Below are 15,201 nucleotides of genomic sequence, written 5' to 3'. Positions count from 1 at the left end.
CTATCCCCATGAACCTGAATCATTCTGAAGAAATTAGAGTACCTTCCTAACTTGCTGAATATTCTTACAGTGTAGCTAAGACTGAATAATCTAATGGGATTTTCTTACACATTCCTCTCTTCAGTTTTAACTGTTTGGAAAAATTATTGTCAGCCATAGATTTCTGCCTTAAAAGCTGGGTTCAAATATAAATAAGCCTGGTATAGCTGATGTTAGGTTTGTCTCTACAAGTCCCCCAAAGCCTCACGCACTTGTAGTAGAGGTGGCTGGATCTAGGGTGTGTGATGCTAGGATTAAGGGTGATGATTACTAAATTAGTTCACTGATCATTCGCCATAGTTCTGGGTGTGGATAATGGGAAGGCCCACCCTGGGTGTGGGTGGCATTATTCAGAGTGGGCAGCCTGGAAGGGATAAAAGGGAGAGGCAGGTTTTTGCTGCTGCTTTGCTACCTTCTGCCCACCATGAATTGTTTCTTCTCTGGGATGTCCCTCTGCCATGGCTCCCTGCCCTGGAGCCAGCCAACTATGAACTTAAACCTCCATAAACTGTGAGCTTCAGTAAACCTTTCCTCCTTTAACTCTGGATGTCAGGTATTTTGCCTCAGCAACAACAAAAGTACCTAAGATAGGAGATAAGGATTTATTTTTTTTTTATCTCATTATGTAGCTCAGGCTGGCCTGCAACTTGTGATCTTCCTGACTCAGCCTCCAGTGTGTTGGAATTACAGGCATGGACCACCATACTCCTAGGTAAAGCATTTTTACAACTTTAAAATTTTACCTATCTAAAACATCTTGCCTTTTAAGTTCATATTGCCCAATTGTTGCTTTTCTCCTCCCCAAAGAAAATAATTGTTGAGTGGGAACAAATCACTGACAAAGAACACACAAATTTTATTATTAATAAAACACTTTATTATAAACTTCTGCAGAATATAAACTGATTTTGTATCAAGACTTTTTGAAACTTTTAAAACTATATGTAACATAAGCTTATCATTATTACAATGTATTCATTTTCCACTTTCCAATCTAGAAAATATACTGCAAGTTAACAAGGGGAAAAAAAATCTGAATTGCTTTATAGAAAAAAAACCAGTGAACATAAAAATACCCAACTCAAAGCTAAAACAAATCTAATCAGGAAATAGATTCTGCAAAGCCTATTAATCCTCCAATTAAAAATAAATTATTTCCCAAGGAAAAATAATCCCACCATCATGGCAATCTGAATAAACCAGAGCCACTCTCCTAGAGGGAAATTATATTAAATGTAAGAAAAATGTAATAATCCTTTCAGAAAATGAGGAAAAGGAATTCCCACATTTGAGAGCAAGCATGCTGAAATACTTTACGTTCACCTGGCCTTTGTGAGAATGAAAGTACCTGTTCATGTAAGTGATGTGAACATGAGTATCATAAAACCAAGCTCCTTAGCTATTTTTTTCAATTTAACCTCAGGAGAACCAACTAAAGAGGTTCAAAATCCAAGGATGGACTGGTCCCAAAGCATTTCTTCCTCTGTTCTTTCTTTGCCTTGCTCCTTTTTCTCTTTTTTACGCTTACGGTGGTCTTCCCTCTGAGAGGCTACATCTCGGCTTTTTTTCTCTTTCCGATGCTTAAGCTTTTCTGTGCTGACCTGGGCAGTTTCAGTTTCTACCTCTGTTTTCCTTCTTTGGATACTCTCATGTTTTTCTAAATCCACTTCCTCAGGACTTCTTTTCCTTTTGTGCTTGGGTCGTTCCTCCTTTGGTTTTTCTTTGCCTTCCTCTGAGTGCCTTCTTCTCTTCTGATGACTGGCTTGATGGGTACCAGTCTTGGATCCCAAGGAGAGGTGCTCAGGACTTCTAGATTCTACATTGGCTGAACCATGATTATATTCTTGCTGACTGAGGTTCAGGGGTGCTGGTTTTTCTGAGAAACAGTCCCTGGGGAACTGACAGTAGCTCAGAGACTCTAGTCTTGGCCTGTTGTCATAATCTGGGAACCACTGAGGTAACCGGTTTTCTGTCTGTGAAATATTATGTGATCTTGGGTAGGTCTGGACGGTTCCAGATGGGAGTCTTTGATCAAACTTTCTATACCTGGGTCTGGAATCAACTTCTTCCCCATACCCACAGCTTTCCAAATAGTCCTCTCTCATCTTTCTGAAACAAGTCTTTGGCTCTAAGCCTCTAGCTTTCTGCACTTTAATATAATCTTCAAGTTCATCTTGAAAAGAGTCATATGACTTTGAATGCTTCATTAGGTTGACATAAAGGGATTCTCTGCAGGGAAGATGGGGAGAAAAGCCTTACTAGATTGTTTTGTTCTAAATATTTCCTTTGCTCTTGAAAAGAGATTCAAAAATAAAGAGGCCAAACAAATTAAAACCTATGTTAGCATAAAGTTAAGTCTTTTGACAACATATGTCAAAAAGTAGCATCAGGATGGTCAAACATCTCCCAGGGGACTCACAAGTAACTGCATCCTTCTCTAAAGTGGGAGGAAGAGGGTAAGAAGGAGCTGACACAAAGGAAAGAAGATGCTGCTGTACAGCTAAGATGTACATGGAGGTTTGAATAAGAACCACACATCTGTAGTGAGTGGCCTGATCTGGATATTTATGTAATTTCTAAAGTACTGACAAAAATTCTTAAAAAGTTCTGATTAATCATATTATTGTATATCGTTTTCTAAGAGAACCACAAAAAAGTAACTTTATCTTTAAAATCTTCAGTTTACTCAAACAAAATAAATAAACTCACTCACCTGACTATAGTACTGTAAGGCTTGTTTCGGACCGGGGATTTAGCTCAGCGGTTCTGCTGCCTGCCTCGCAAGCACAAGGACCCGAGTTTGATCCCCGGTACCAAAAAATAAATAAATAAAAATAAATAAAATTAAAAAAACGATGTTTATAAAATGATTTGGGAATGGTGGAAATTAGAAATTCAGCTCTGAGCTGAAAACTACTCTTAGGTATAGTGTATGAGGGATGTGAAAGACAAAGTTCTGTATCTTCTGTGTAGTGCTTGGATTTCGTTCCACAACTTCTGATTGGTTACAAAGCATGCTAGAACACTTCTGTTTGTTCTCTCAAAGTACTGGTGAGAGGATAAGGGAGAAAATGGAGAGAAAGCTGGAAGAGATAAAACTGACATAGAAAAGTTTCAGAAGATCATAGATGCATCAGAGCTTTTGTCTGCTTGATTCTTTTATAAAAGGGACAGAAGGGAAGCACTCATTATTCCTGATACTCTTTCTTACCCCCACTTTAAATCTTGAATAAATAAATACAAATATAGCAGGAAGTATACTTACTATAATAAACACCTTACACACTTCTGGGGGATATTTTATCTCCAAAAATTAGGAGGCAGCACCAAAACCCATGCAGAAATGATTATTTCTTCCCTTTAACAAAAGCAAGCCTGATACAGAACTCTCTAGTCATTAAAGATGAACTATTTTCCTGGAAATCTAAGATGAAAAGGGGTCTAAATGTGGCCTAATTTGATGAACTAGAAAAATTAGCTGATTTTCAACTTAAATAGTACGAAAATTCTGATTAGGATAATAATAAAGTAACAAACACTTGACTAAATATGGGCAAATATTTTAACAGACATGTCAGAAAAGTATATATATAAATGGTTAATAACCACATAAAAAGATGGTGAAGATCATTAGCCATCATGTAAATGATAATTAAAATTACTATGAGTATCACCCCACACTCACTGGAGTGACTGAAATCATGGAGACCAATAATACTAGTATTGGTAAGGATGTGATGCTATGGGAAGGCTCACAGATTGTTGGTAGGAACATAAAATGGTATAAACACTTAAGAAGAAAGCAGCTTGGCAGTTTCATAAGAAGTTACACACACACTTACCAAATGACCTAGTTATACCAATCCTAGGTATTTACCCCAAAGAGAAGAAGATATACACCTAGCCAAAGACTGGTACATGAATGTTCTTAGTAGTTTTATTTATAGTAGCCCCAGAAAGAAAGAAAATACCTCAAATTTCACTTAGTAGGTGAGTGGGTAAACCAAATGGTGGTACAACTACACAATGAAATAAATACTATCAGCGATAAAGAGTGAAAACAATCCCAACTGTACATCAGCTGATAAATGACCAAACAAAATATATAGATATATGGATATATATATATATATATATTTATATAATAGTATACTATTCAGCAGTAAAAAAGTAATGAAGTACTGATACACAGTACAACATGGATGAACCCTGAAGACATTATGCTAAGTGAAAGAAGATAGTCCCTGGGCCGGGGATTTAGCTCAGTGGTTTCACCGCCTGCTGTGCAAGCGCAAGGACCCGAGTTCAATCCCCGGTACCAAAAAAAAAAAAGAAAGAAGATAGTCCCAAAGACCATAGATGGCACAGATATGAATGATGTAAAAGAAACCTTACCTTTGTCAGTCTGAGGACTTGGTGGAGAAATCTGATCATATTTATCTAGTACTTGCTTCAGGTTTTCAGCATGAACTTTCCCCAAATAGTGAGACTGTACAACAATCAGGGAGCTAAAAATCATGATGTAGAGATTACAAAATTTATTTTTGTCTAATACTCTACTCCCATTCACCTAAAATCAAGCATAATCTTGTTATGACGATTTATTCAAAGTTCATAACTACACAACACAGACCAATCATCTCAAAATCACAAAATCCATCTTCCTTTTGCTTCCTATAAATTTGAAAATGAAGCTTTTCATGTGTGTGTGTGTGTGTGTGTGTGTGTGTGTGTGTGTGTGTGTGTGTACAGTAACTAGTACTTTGGTATCCCAGATATTACAATATCACAGTTAAGAGATCCAATAGCTCGTCCAGGTCTCAGAGTATGAGATGAACACTGTGGGAAAAGATTATTGTAATGTAGTGTACTAAAGACTATTCTTTCTCCAGGATACAGTATACAGGAAAGATGATACAGAATGAGAAGCCACATCATATAAAGGGAAAGAATACTGGATAGGGAGTCTGATCTAATTTACAGGCTTAGATATGTCTGGCACTAGCTAAGGAGACATTTTATCTTTTAACTCTAGCATTCTACAATTCTAAGCCTCTTAAAAAAAGGGAGAAGTTGAGAGTAAGATTGCCTCATAGTATGTTCATAATCTTCAGCTACTCCAAGAGAAGCCTCTGGGCAGGGATCTAATATCTCTTGATTTGTATTAATAGTTTCAAGCTCAAACTTTATAATGTCATTTGTTTTCTTTTTCTTTCTCTCCTCCCTGCCACCCCTATTATACTGGGGATTGAACCAAGGGCTAATAGCCCCAGCCCTTTTTAAATTTAAGACAGAGTCTCACTTAGTCACAAGTTGTCCAGGGTGGTTTTGAACTCATGATCTTCCTGCCTCACCCTTCCATAGGGCTGGGATTATAGTTGTGCACCACCAAGCTTGGCTTCTCTTACATTTTCTCTAAGGATATAGTGGTTTTCTGATATAATGGAAGACATGGGGAAAAGAAAATGAGTTCAAAGTTATAAAGACCTGAGCTTAAATCCTAATACCCCAAATGTAAGTCATTTCTCTTTGCCAGTTTCCTCATCCATTAAAAGGACAATGTGACCCAACACAGGGTTCTTGTAAGGATTAAGTAAGATGACATATAAGATATTTACCTGCTACAGTGAAAAGCTTCAGTAGGACATAATTCCTTCATTTTCAACCCACCTCATAATGTAAAATCTTTTATTATTAAAACTGTAGCACTACTTCACAGATGCCTTTTATATAAAGCACCTGTAAAAGTTCAGTCTTTCTTCATTCAATATAGTATCTACAGAGAAAACAGAGGTAAGACACATCACACTAAACATTCAAGATATTTTCAACTACATAGAATTCTCATATACCATATCAAATCCTCATCTCCTGAGTGCTTACAATACTACAGTAATTGCTTTCTTCTCATTAGAATGGCAATATGAAAACATTCAGTAATATTCTAATATTTAATATGGTACCATATTTTTATTTGGTCCAGAAAATACCATTTTGAAAGATGTTACTGCAGCACTAGCGGTAGAATAAACTATGGAAATGGTCAGGGATACCAACACACAAAGGTTGGCTAAAAAATTCAGTTATGGCATTTGGTTTTAGAGCAAATAATCTCAAAAAATGTTAGGGTTGTTTTTTTTTGGTGGTACTGGGGGTTGACCCAGGATCTTCCAAATGAGCTACATTCCCAGCCCTTTTAAATTTATTTTGAGGCAGGGTTTCACTAAGTTGCTGAGATGCCTGGGCTGGGCTTAGATTTGTAATCCTCCTGTCTCAGCTTCCCAGAGTGCTGGGATGACAGGTGCACTACCACACTCAGCCTGCAGTACATTTTAGGACAGTCACTGATTCTGATGACAGGCAGTCACTTCATACACCTTTAGATTAAACCAACTGCTAAGAGTTGATATTCGAGAATCATTCCTGTATTAAATCTGTACAGACTTTTTTCAATGTCATTATTTCCTAAACAACATAATTTAACATCTATTTGCATAGCACTGTTAGGTATTACAAGTAATCAAGAGATGATCTGATTATGGGAGAATGGATTATATGCAAATATTACCCCATTTTATATAAGAGACTTCAGCATCTTAGATTTTGGTATCTGCAGGAAACTAATCCCCTGTGGATACTGAAAGATGGCTGTACACTACTGTCTTTTGAGCATCACATAGAAGCCACACATGGTTCTCCTTTTCTTGTGGTAGGTAATGTTCTTCTATAGTTGGTACTAATGTGACCCCACGCATTTCACCTAAAAGGCTTAGACAAGCTCCTCAAAGCTATGGTGATATTTATACATCAACTTCAACTCTTTGTATCCTCATAATAATCTATGCCCAAATTACATTTACATTTGAGGTCTACACTTTAATCTAAAGTTCTCAAAAAGCTGGGCATAGTAGCACACACCTGTAAACCCAGCACTTTGGGATGCTGAGGCAGGAAGGTCACATGTTCAAGCTCAGCCTGGGCAATTTAGTGAGCCCGTCTGAAATTAATGTATTTTTTTAAAAAGGGCTGAAGATGTAGCTCAGTGTGTGGGCCCTGTATTCAACCCCAGTATCTGGGGCGGGGGGAGGAAATAAAGTTCCCAAGAGTGGAAGTATATTCATTTTTTTGTCTTGCATGTAGTCCAGGCTGGCCTCAAACTCATGGTGATCCTCCTGCCTTAACCTACAGAGTGCTGGAATTACAGGCATGTGCCTCTCCTACACCTGGCAAATTTGTTTTATAAAAGTTTATGGGTTTGTAAGCAGGAAGCTATGGATTGACTATGTCTCTCAAAGAGCATAATCCTGAATCATAATCCTGAATGCAGCAGTGTTGGGAGGCGGGGCCCATGGGAAATGTTCACTACATGGGTGGCCCCTTCACAGTTGGTTTCATGTCTATGCTGAGGGCCATGCACTTCAACTTTGATCTCTACTGCCATGGGACAATGCAGAAAGGTCCTTGACAGATGCTGGTGCCTTCATTCACAAATTCCCAGCCTCCAGAACAGACTGTGAGGGACAATTTCTTTTCTACATAAATTACCCAGCTGTGGTACTGTTACGGCAACACAAAATGGACTAAGACAAATGCCAATTGGGTAACATCGAAACTATACAGCTGAGTGAGTTGGAACCACATGTAATGCCATGAAGACAAATCCATGATGTATGAATGGAAAAAACAAGATGTAGGACACTAGCTATGTACCTATAAAAAAAAATCCAGTTTTAGTATAAACCCAAAATATACAAGAAAAAATTGCCAGGTGTGGTGGTGCATGTTTGTAATGCCAACACTGGGAGGCTGTCAAGATTACAGCAAGTTTGAGGCCAGCCTGAACTACACAGGGAGACCCTGTCTCAAAAAAACCAAAAAAAATATACAAACCAAAATTAAATATGTATACATGTGTTTCCTGTAAGGAAGGAGCTAGTGTGGCTGGCCTAGGATCCATTTACTTCCTTTCCAGGGAAGGGAGAGGGAAGACAGGTGACATCCAGACCTGAGCCAAGAGCCTCTATGTGCCATGAAGAAGAGACCTCAGCTCTAAAATTCTCTTAGTAAGGTGCCCCTGGCTAAGGGCTGCTGATAGCAATAGACTCCAAATCTACAAGACATAGCTCACGTTACATAAGCTACACATTCCTGTGGTGAAACATGGAGGTAATTCACAATCTACTGTGGGAAGCACTCTTGTTAACTTCACCTAGAAATCTTATTATCCTGGGCCAGAGCTACATATGTGACGTGGGAAAACACTCTACAAGGAGCCATTTTCGTGTACTAGACACTTCTCCACTTCATTTGAGGATCTCAACTGCTGTATACTTGAAATAATTACTAAGCTTTGCTACTGGGTTATATGGCTGATGCATGTGAATTTGATTTGATAATCCAATCGTTGGCTAAGTTTCTACAGAAAAAAAATCTGAAAAGATGTACACTAAACTTAATGTGACCTGGGAAATAGTTGGGGAAACATTTAACATTTGCTCTCTGTACATGTCTGTATTGTTTTAATTTTTGCAAAAAATTTGACTCTGTAGTTAAAAACTCCATAGCTGCCAGGCATGGTGGCACAAGCCTGCAATCGTAGCACTCAGGAGGCTGAGGCAGGAGAATTGCCACAAGTTCAAGGCCAGCCTGGGCTACATAGCGAGTTTAAGACCAGCCTGAACTATAGTGAGACCCTGTCTCAAAAAAACCCAAAAAACAAAAAACAACACAACAATCCAAAAACTCCATAAATATTTGTTACACTGGATATCTTCAAACTGAGGTTAAGGTAGTGTACAGATTTAAAGATTTGCTTAAATTGGGTCTGAAAGCACAGATCTGTAATCCAGGCATTTGGGAGGCTGAGACAAGAGGATCGCTGTCAGTTCAAGGCCAGCCTAGACTACAAAGTGATATCCTGTCTCAAAAAAAATTTTTTTGCTTAAAAATACTATGTACTCAAGATAACCGTAAACCAGAAATATTTTAGAAAGAATCTGGTAAATTAAAAAAAAAGTATCTCTCAATTATTTGAAGTTTTAATATATAATATAATAATTTTAATATATAATATATATATAATAATTTACATTTGACTTTAAAGTCAGCTAGGTAAATTACCAAGGTTTTCAGAACATCAACTCAGAATTAATACACACTGTCTACGGTGATTAACCTTTTTAGGACAGGCAAGTTCTCACCATGTTACCCAGTCTGGTCTAGAATACCCAGGCTCAAGCAGTCTTCCTGCTTCAGTCTCCCAAGTAGCTGGGACTTGGGAGCTACTTCAGATCAGTTCTGGCTTCAAAGCAGTTTTAATGGTCCCAATAGAATTTTTTTTTTTTTTAAACGCAGGGTCTTGACAGGTAGTTCAGGCTGGCCTTTGAACTCATATATAACCTATTTTGCCCTCACTCTCAGGGATCCTGCCTGAGCCTTCTGAGTGCTAGGATTAAAGGTGTGTGCCACCACACCTGGATTGTGTCTTTTTGTGTGTGGTACTGGAACTGAATCTAGGACTTCACACATGCTAGGCAAACATTCTACTACTGAGCTACACATCCTGGGGCCTATTTTGTTTTTTGGGGGGGATCTATGAAGTCCAGGCTGGCCTCAAACTCATCATCTTCCTGGTTCAGCCTCCTGAGTACTAGGGTCACAAGTGTATGCATTCATGCTGAGTTTCTATCGAGATTCTGAAAGTGAGAATTGTGACATATCTGACAATAATCCTTTGGTAACTTCTGGAGGAATCTTCCAGCAAGAGCTTTAAAAAAAAAATACTGATACTGGTTAAGTATCAAACTATATTTTTCCTTCTTGTAGCCCAGGATGGCCTCAAACTTGTGATCATCCCATTTTAGCCTCCTGAGTAGTGGGGATTCGGGAAATGTGTTACCATGCCCAGCTATTTGTCTTTTATAATTACCTAAAAAAAAAAAGAAAAAGCTAAGTCTTAAGTGTTTTAAATAGTGTAATATACCAAATATTTGGCATTTGCAAGTCATAGTTACCTGAACTGCTAATGGATATTTACTTGAAATACAGTGACAAAAGGTAATTCTTTAGTTAACTATTATAATTTGGTAAATAATTTCAACCATAACTTGGTAGAGATTTCATTACTCTTTGAATGTTACCTGATAGCCACTAAAGGGCAGTTTCGTGTTTCAGGAATTATAGTTCTAGAATAAAGCCAGACTGGGGGAGAATACCAACACAGGATGGCTAAAGCAGCTGTTTTAAAGCTATAAGGAGTTAGTGCTGGATTCCTCAACCTTGAACACTACTGACATTTTGGGTAGGATAATTCTACTTGTGTTTGTGTGTGGTTGTCCCATAAATTCTAGGATGTTCGCAACATCTCTGGCCTACACCAAATAGATGCCTGTAGCACCTCCCTACTTGGTGACAAGGGAAAATGTCTCCAGACAATGCCTCTGGTGTGGTCTGGGTGAGAACACCCTTAACTGAGAACCACTGGACTAGTCCCAATAATCCACCCAATGGATGAAAAACTGAAGTCCAGGAAGTGTGGGAAGTGTGGGACATACTCAGGGTGGAGAAATGAACACCAGAACCTAGCATTAGTCAAATTTTTGAGTCTACTATTCTCATTTTACTACCTTGAAGTTGTATAAAAGTTACTGCCAGCACTATATGAACTGCCATCTTTAAAAGTCTGCCCATATTCAAAGTCATTGCAAAAAACCTCCAAATATCAAGTCTGGCAAAAGCTGTTTTCCTATGAAGAGCTGTTTTCAAATCTTCCTGTGATATGGCCATGGGAACCATATCGAATTGTAGTCTTGATACCTATAAGCTGCTAAGGCATACTTGGTGACAAGCAGGAAATTTAGTATAAAAGCAAAAGAAGAAAAGATTTTATTTTTTATCTCAGAACAATGAATGATACTTATCCTCTAGGCTACCTGAAGACACTCATTTGGTTGTAATCAATTTCTAACGAACTTTATTATATTTGTTTTGCAGTACTGGGGACTGAACCCAGGGCCTTTGCACAGAACTACACCCCTAGCCAGCCCTGTTTTATTTTTCGAGAGGGTCTTGCTAAGTTGCCCAGGCTGGGCTGGAACTTGTGAACCTCCTGCCTCAGCCTCCCAGAGTACTTAAGATTGTAGGTGTCTGCCACCACACGAGCAAGAAATTATTATTATTATTTTGGTACTGGGGATTGAATTTGGATCCTTTTGCTTGCGAGGCAGAAGACAGAAGAAATTATTTTTTATAAGGTTATTACATTTATGAGTGCCTCTCCTAGGAAAAGGGATCTAAATTAGTCTGTAATATTTTGGCCATCAGCCTTTATAAATAAAAACAAAAAAAACCAGAAAGCAAGAAAGCAAATACTAAAAATTAAGTATGTCTGAATGTATTACAGATATCTAAGGGGAAATCAAGTGCCATAATCTAAAATCATCTCCAAAACTGCTTTAAGGCCTTATCTCACAGTTCCCAACAGCCAGGCTGTTTGCAGGTACACAGTACTTCTAAGAACTCAAACGTCTTAGCTTGGGATGGTAAAGAAAGAGCTTTTTGTGTTATGGGAAATGTGTTGGTGAAAACTGTAAAAACTCCAAGACTCTGTTCAAGGAGACTTAACCACAATTGAACACGACCTCTGACAGTCTATGGCCAGGTCTCTGGGATAATTTAGCAACTACCCTCCCACTTTGAATTGTTTTGGAAAAGCTCAGGGCAGTAAGAAGAATTTATTGTTTGTTCTAGCCAACACCTGATGACAGGCCCCTTACCTCATCTGTTTTCTTTTTCTCAGACAGGGTCTTGCTATGTAGTTTACGCTGGCCTGGAACTTGCCCTGATCCTCTCGCTTCAGCCTCCCAAGTGGTGAGATTACAGGTGTGTGCCATCACATATGGCTACATGGCCTCACCTGTTTCTTGTGCTGAGTACTGAATATCATGAATGGTAAGCAAGAGAAGTCTACCACTGACCTTCATGTCCAGAGCCACCTGTTTTAAAAAGCATTTACTAAAAAGGGTTTACTACTGTAAATTTTTCCTACATCTTTTTGTTGTTTTTGGTGCTGGGCACAGAACCCAGGGTCTTGCATGAGCTGGGAGCGCTCTACCACTGAGGTAGAGCCCAGGCCTCTTTCCTATGTCCTGAGATGCCCAGGAATGACCCTTAACTCAGGAATGTCTTTCTCAAGGAAGGGTACGTCTGTCTCCCAGTCTGTGTGGGAAGGTAGCAGCTTAACCTGATAATTCCCAGCCATCAGACAGCTGGCCTACTTGCCTTTACAATGACTAAACCTTGGTGATTATTCACCACCCTGACTCACTCCGCCCTCCCTTACCCCTTCTTAAGCATTCCCTCTTCAAAGGCCCAGTTAACTCTGAGCAAATCTGAATAAAACTCAACTTTTCTCCCTACTGTCTGTAATGAAGAAATAAATTGCTTTCACTGTTCTAATGTCCACCTCTAAGCTCTATTCCTGGTAGATACACATTAAAACTCAGACCACTATTAAGATGGATTTGTCATCTTAGTAATTTATAGTGTCATATCCTCAAAAAAATCTAGGGAAGGTGCACCCCTGTAATCCCAAAACTCTGGGAGGCTGAGACAGGAGGATCACCAAGTTGGAGCCCTGCCAGAACAACTTAGCAAGACTGTCTCAAAATTAAAAAAAAAAAAAAAAAGAAAGAAAAGAAAAAGGAAAAGGGCTGAAGATGTAGCTCATTGCAAAGGCCCTGGGTTCAATCCGCAGTAGAAGGGGGCGCTAGGAAAACTCTAAAGTGACCCCCTAAAGCTCACCCCTTCTTCCTGGGAAGACCTCTGCAACTTTAAAGCTCCCAAGCTACTTCCTAGAACAGCCTTACCCATTCCAAACTCCATTTCTAAACATCCTACCGTGAATTCGCTACTCTCCAGGATGCTGAATTTCACTTCCACGGTCTGGGCTTTTCTCTCCTATCTCTGACCCTTCAATTTTCGGGGTTTGTTCACCGGCCTCCCTCTCCCTTCCCTGATGCCCCAGGGGCGCAGACCCTGCCTGGCCGCCTCTCTCCTGTCCGAGGCGTCCCCTTGTCCTCCGCGGAGAGCCAGACGCCGCGCTCCGGAGACCGGAGACGCCGGCCGCGCCCCGGGCAGCCATGGCACACACGCGGGGCGGGGCGGCGGACGCGCGGGGCCTGCGCGGGCCGGGGAGTCGGGCGCTGGAGAACGGGCCGCCCCCGCCGCCAGGCGGGAACTCACCTTCGCTGAGGCAAGGGCGGGATCTACAACTACTGTCCCCCTCCCCGCCAACGCCGCCGGCCGAAGGACAGGCGGCGGTGGAGGTGGCGGAGAGGCAGGAACAACAGCTGCCGCCGCCGCCGCCTCCGCCGCCGAGCAGGGGGGGCGGTGGGAGGAGGAGGCGGAGACCCGGCTTCCAGAGGGGAAGTCGCCGCCACCAACCACGGCTGACTGGACGGCGCTGGCGCCATGGCGGCGAAGCGTTCTACTGCGCAAGCGCAGTAGGGACCTTGTGCCGGACAGCCCCTTTAGCCCCGCCTTCCTGCTCGCTCAGCCCCCTCCGCCCGCCATTTCCGGGCTCCTCTAACTAGGCTCCAGCTCCGGAGTTAGGTCCTCCTGTCACTCAATCTTCCCATTGGAGGGAGTGAAGAGCACGTGGGACCGCAGTCTCGAGGGGAGTGAATCTAAAACCTGGTGAGAATGAAAAGTCTACAGATTCCCTGCACAATATCTCAAAAATACATAATCTCCTTCCTTATCCTTTTTTCCCTTGTTAGGGCTTTTAGTACACAAAGTAGATAAAGCATACTCCTTGGTCATGAAACATTGGTAACATTGGTCCAAAAATGACTTTTCAGGTGAGCGAATACGTGTGTAACACATAAATAGGTATACAGTGTACACATATATCTCACCTCATCCCGTGTCCCAAAGAAATCGGTACCCTTGTTGCATTCATTTCCTTTTTCCATTTGTCTCAAACATATGTATGCATATAAACACATATATTTACTTATGTATAGCAAAAGTGTTTAGATTGTCTTTAAACTTCATAAGATTTATATTTTTCTCTACAGCATCCTGGGACTTGAATGTCTCACTTAACATTGAGATTCATCTAAGCTATTGGGAATAGCTGTAATTTTTTCAGTTCACTGCTGTACAATATTCCACCTGTTTATTGTTGATAGGTTTGTTTCTTGGTGCAAGCTTCTTCTTGTCATTGGTATTGCTTTATTTCAGGTTCTCCTCAGCATCTCTAACTTGCAACATGCTAACATCTCCCTTCCTCTGATGGCAGCTGCTCCAATCTGCTCTCCCTGTTGCTACCAAGGGTTCTATCTGAAGTTGTTATTGGCTGCCCATTGTCTATTGCAAAACGTGAAACTAAGTCCTACTAGCTTTTCGCACCTCCTGGGTGCCCCTTGCTTCTCTTTTTGGTTTTTAAAGACAGGGTCTTGCTATGTAGTTTGGGCTGGCCTTGAACTCACTGTATAGCCCAGGCTGATCTGCACCTCGCCTGTCTCAGCAAGGATTACAGGTGTGTGTGTACCATAGCCCACCTCCTCCATCTCATCATCTCACTGCCTTTACCTCCCCACTCTACTTGCACGTTATGAGTCAGCAATATTAAACCTATACTGATTCCTGTAGATACCATGGGGACTGCAAGTATTCAATTTAACTCTATCTGCTTCCTCTTCCATCTCTTTTTTCCTCAGAAGTGATACTGTCCTGAATTGAGCATCTCTCATTCCCATGTATTTCTTCAGACTTTTACTTCATATGTACCCTAAGGTAACATGTATATTGTAAGACCACTGGCCTTACCAAATGCTCCGAGGAGCTGACTGCAGCGAAGAACACCCGGGAAGGAACACACCGGACAAGTTGGAAAGTAAAACAGACCTTTATTAGTCTGGCCAGATGGCACTCCCAAAGCAAAATAGCTTAGAGAGGCAACTGGCTCAGAGTCCGAGGCTGTTTTTATAGGGGGTTGAGGGGGAAGTTAACATATAGAATTGAAGAAAAGGGACAAAGGTTAGTGGTCGACTGTCATGTATTGATGGTCAGCAGACATTTGCAGCTTGTTCTATAGATTGTGGTGTCCGGAACATCAGTTCCGGGCAAACAAGGAGTTGAGTAGTTTACTTTGGGACT

The 15,201-nt window shown here is 40.6% G+C and overlaps 1 protein-coding gene across 5 annotated transcripts; it reads right to left on the bottom strand.

Annotated features, from left to right (window-relative positions):
* Positions 1 to 902: 902 nt before the first annotated feature.
* On the bottom strand, positions 903 to 13,494 carry Krcc1 (lysine rich coiled-coil 1). 5 transcript variants are annotated; one of them, XM_021258191.2, is made up of 5 exons: positions 13,282 to 13,441; positions 5,658 to 5,815; positions 5,342 to 5,473; positions 4,435 to 4,547; positions 903 to 2,268 (listed from the first exon to the last, which is right to left on the bottom strand). In XM_021258191.2, exon 5 carries the CDS (start codon positions 2,244 to 2,246, stop codon positions 1,482 to 1,484), a length of 765 nt encoding a protein of 254 aa, XP_021113850.1. In that variant the 5' UTR covers positions 2,247 to 2,268; positions 4,435 to 4,547; positions 5,342 to 5,473; positions 5,658 to 5,815; positions 13,282 to 13,441; the 3' UTR covers positions 903 to 1,481. The 5 variants fall into 5 exon arrangements, 4 of the variants coding, with proteins under 4 accessions (XP_021113850.1, XP_004844623.1, XP_021113851.1 ...); XR_015448528.1 differs by lacking the exon at positions 5,342 to 5,473 and adding an exon at positions 11,814 to 11,972 and having other exon boundaries at positions 1,662 to 2,268; positions 13,282 to 13,494; XM_004844566.4 differs by lacking the exon at positions 5,342 to 5,473.
* Between the last annotated feature and the right edge of the window lie 1,707 nt (positions 13,495 to 15,201).

This window comes from Heterocephalus glaber, unplaced genomic scaffold, assembly GCF_053883595.1.
Source record: "Heterocephalus glaber isolate CG9 unplaced genomic scaffold, H.glaber_assembly_v1.0 deba00000470, whole genome shotgun sequence".
Lineage (NCBI taxonomy): Eukaryota > Metazoa > Chordata > Mammalia > Rodentia > Bathyergidae > Heterocephalus > Heterocephalus glaber.
This window is presented reverse-complemented; position numbering and strand designations above follow the sequence as displayed.

Coding starts and splice junctions, on each gene's coding strand:
- Krcc1 (XM_021258191.2), bottom strand. CDS start 2,246: ATGAAGCATTCAAAGTCATATGACTCTTTTCAAGATGAACTTGAAGAT.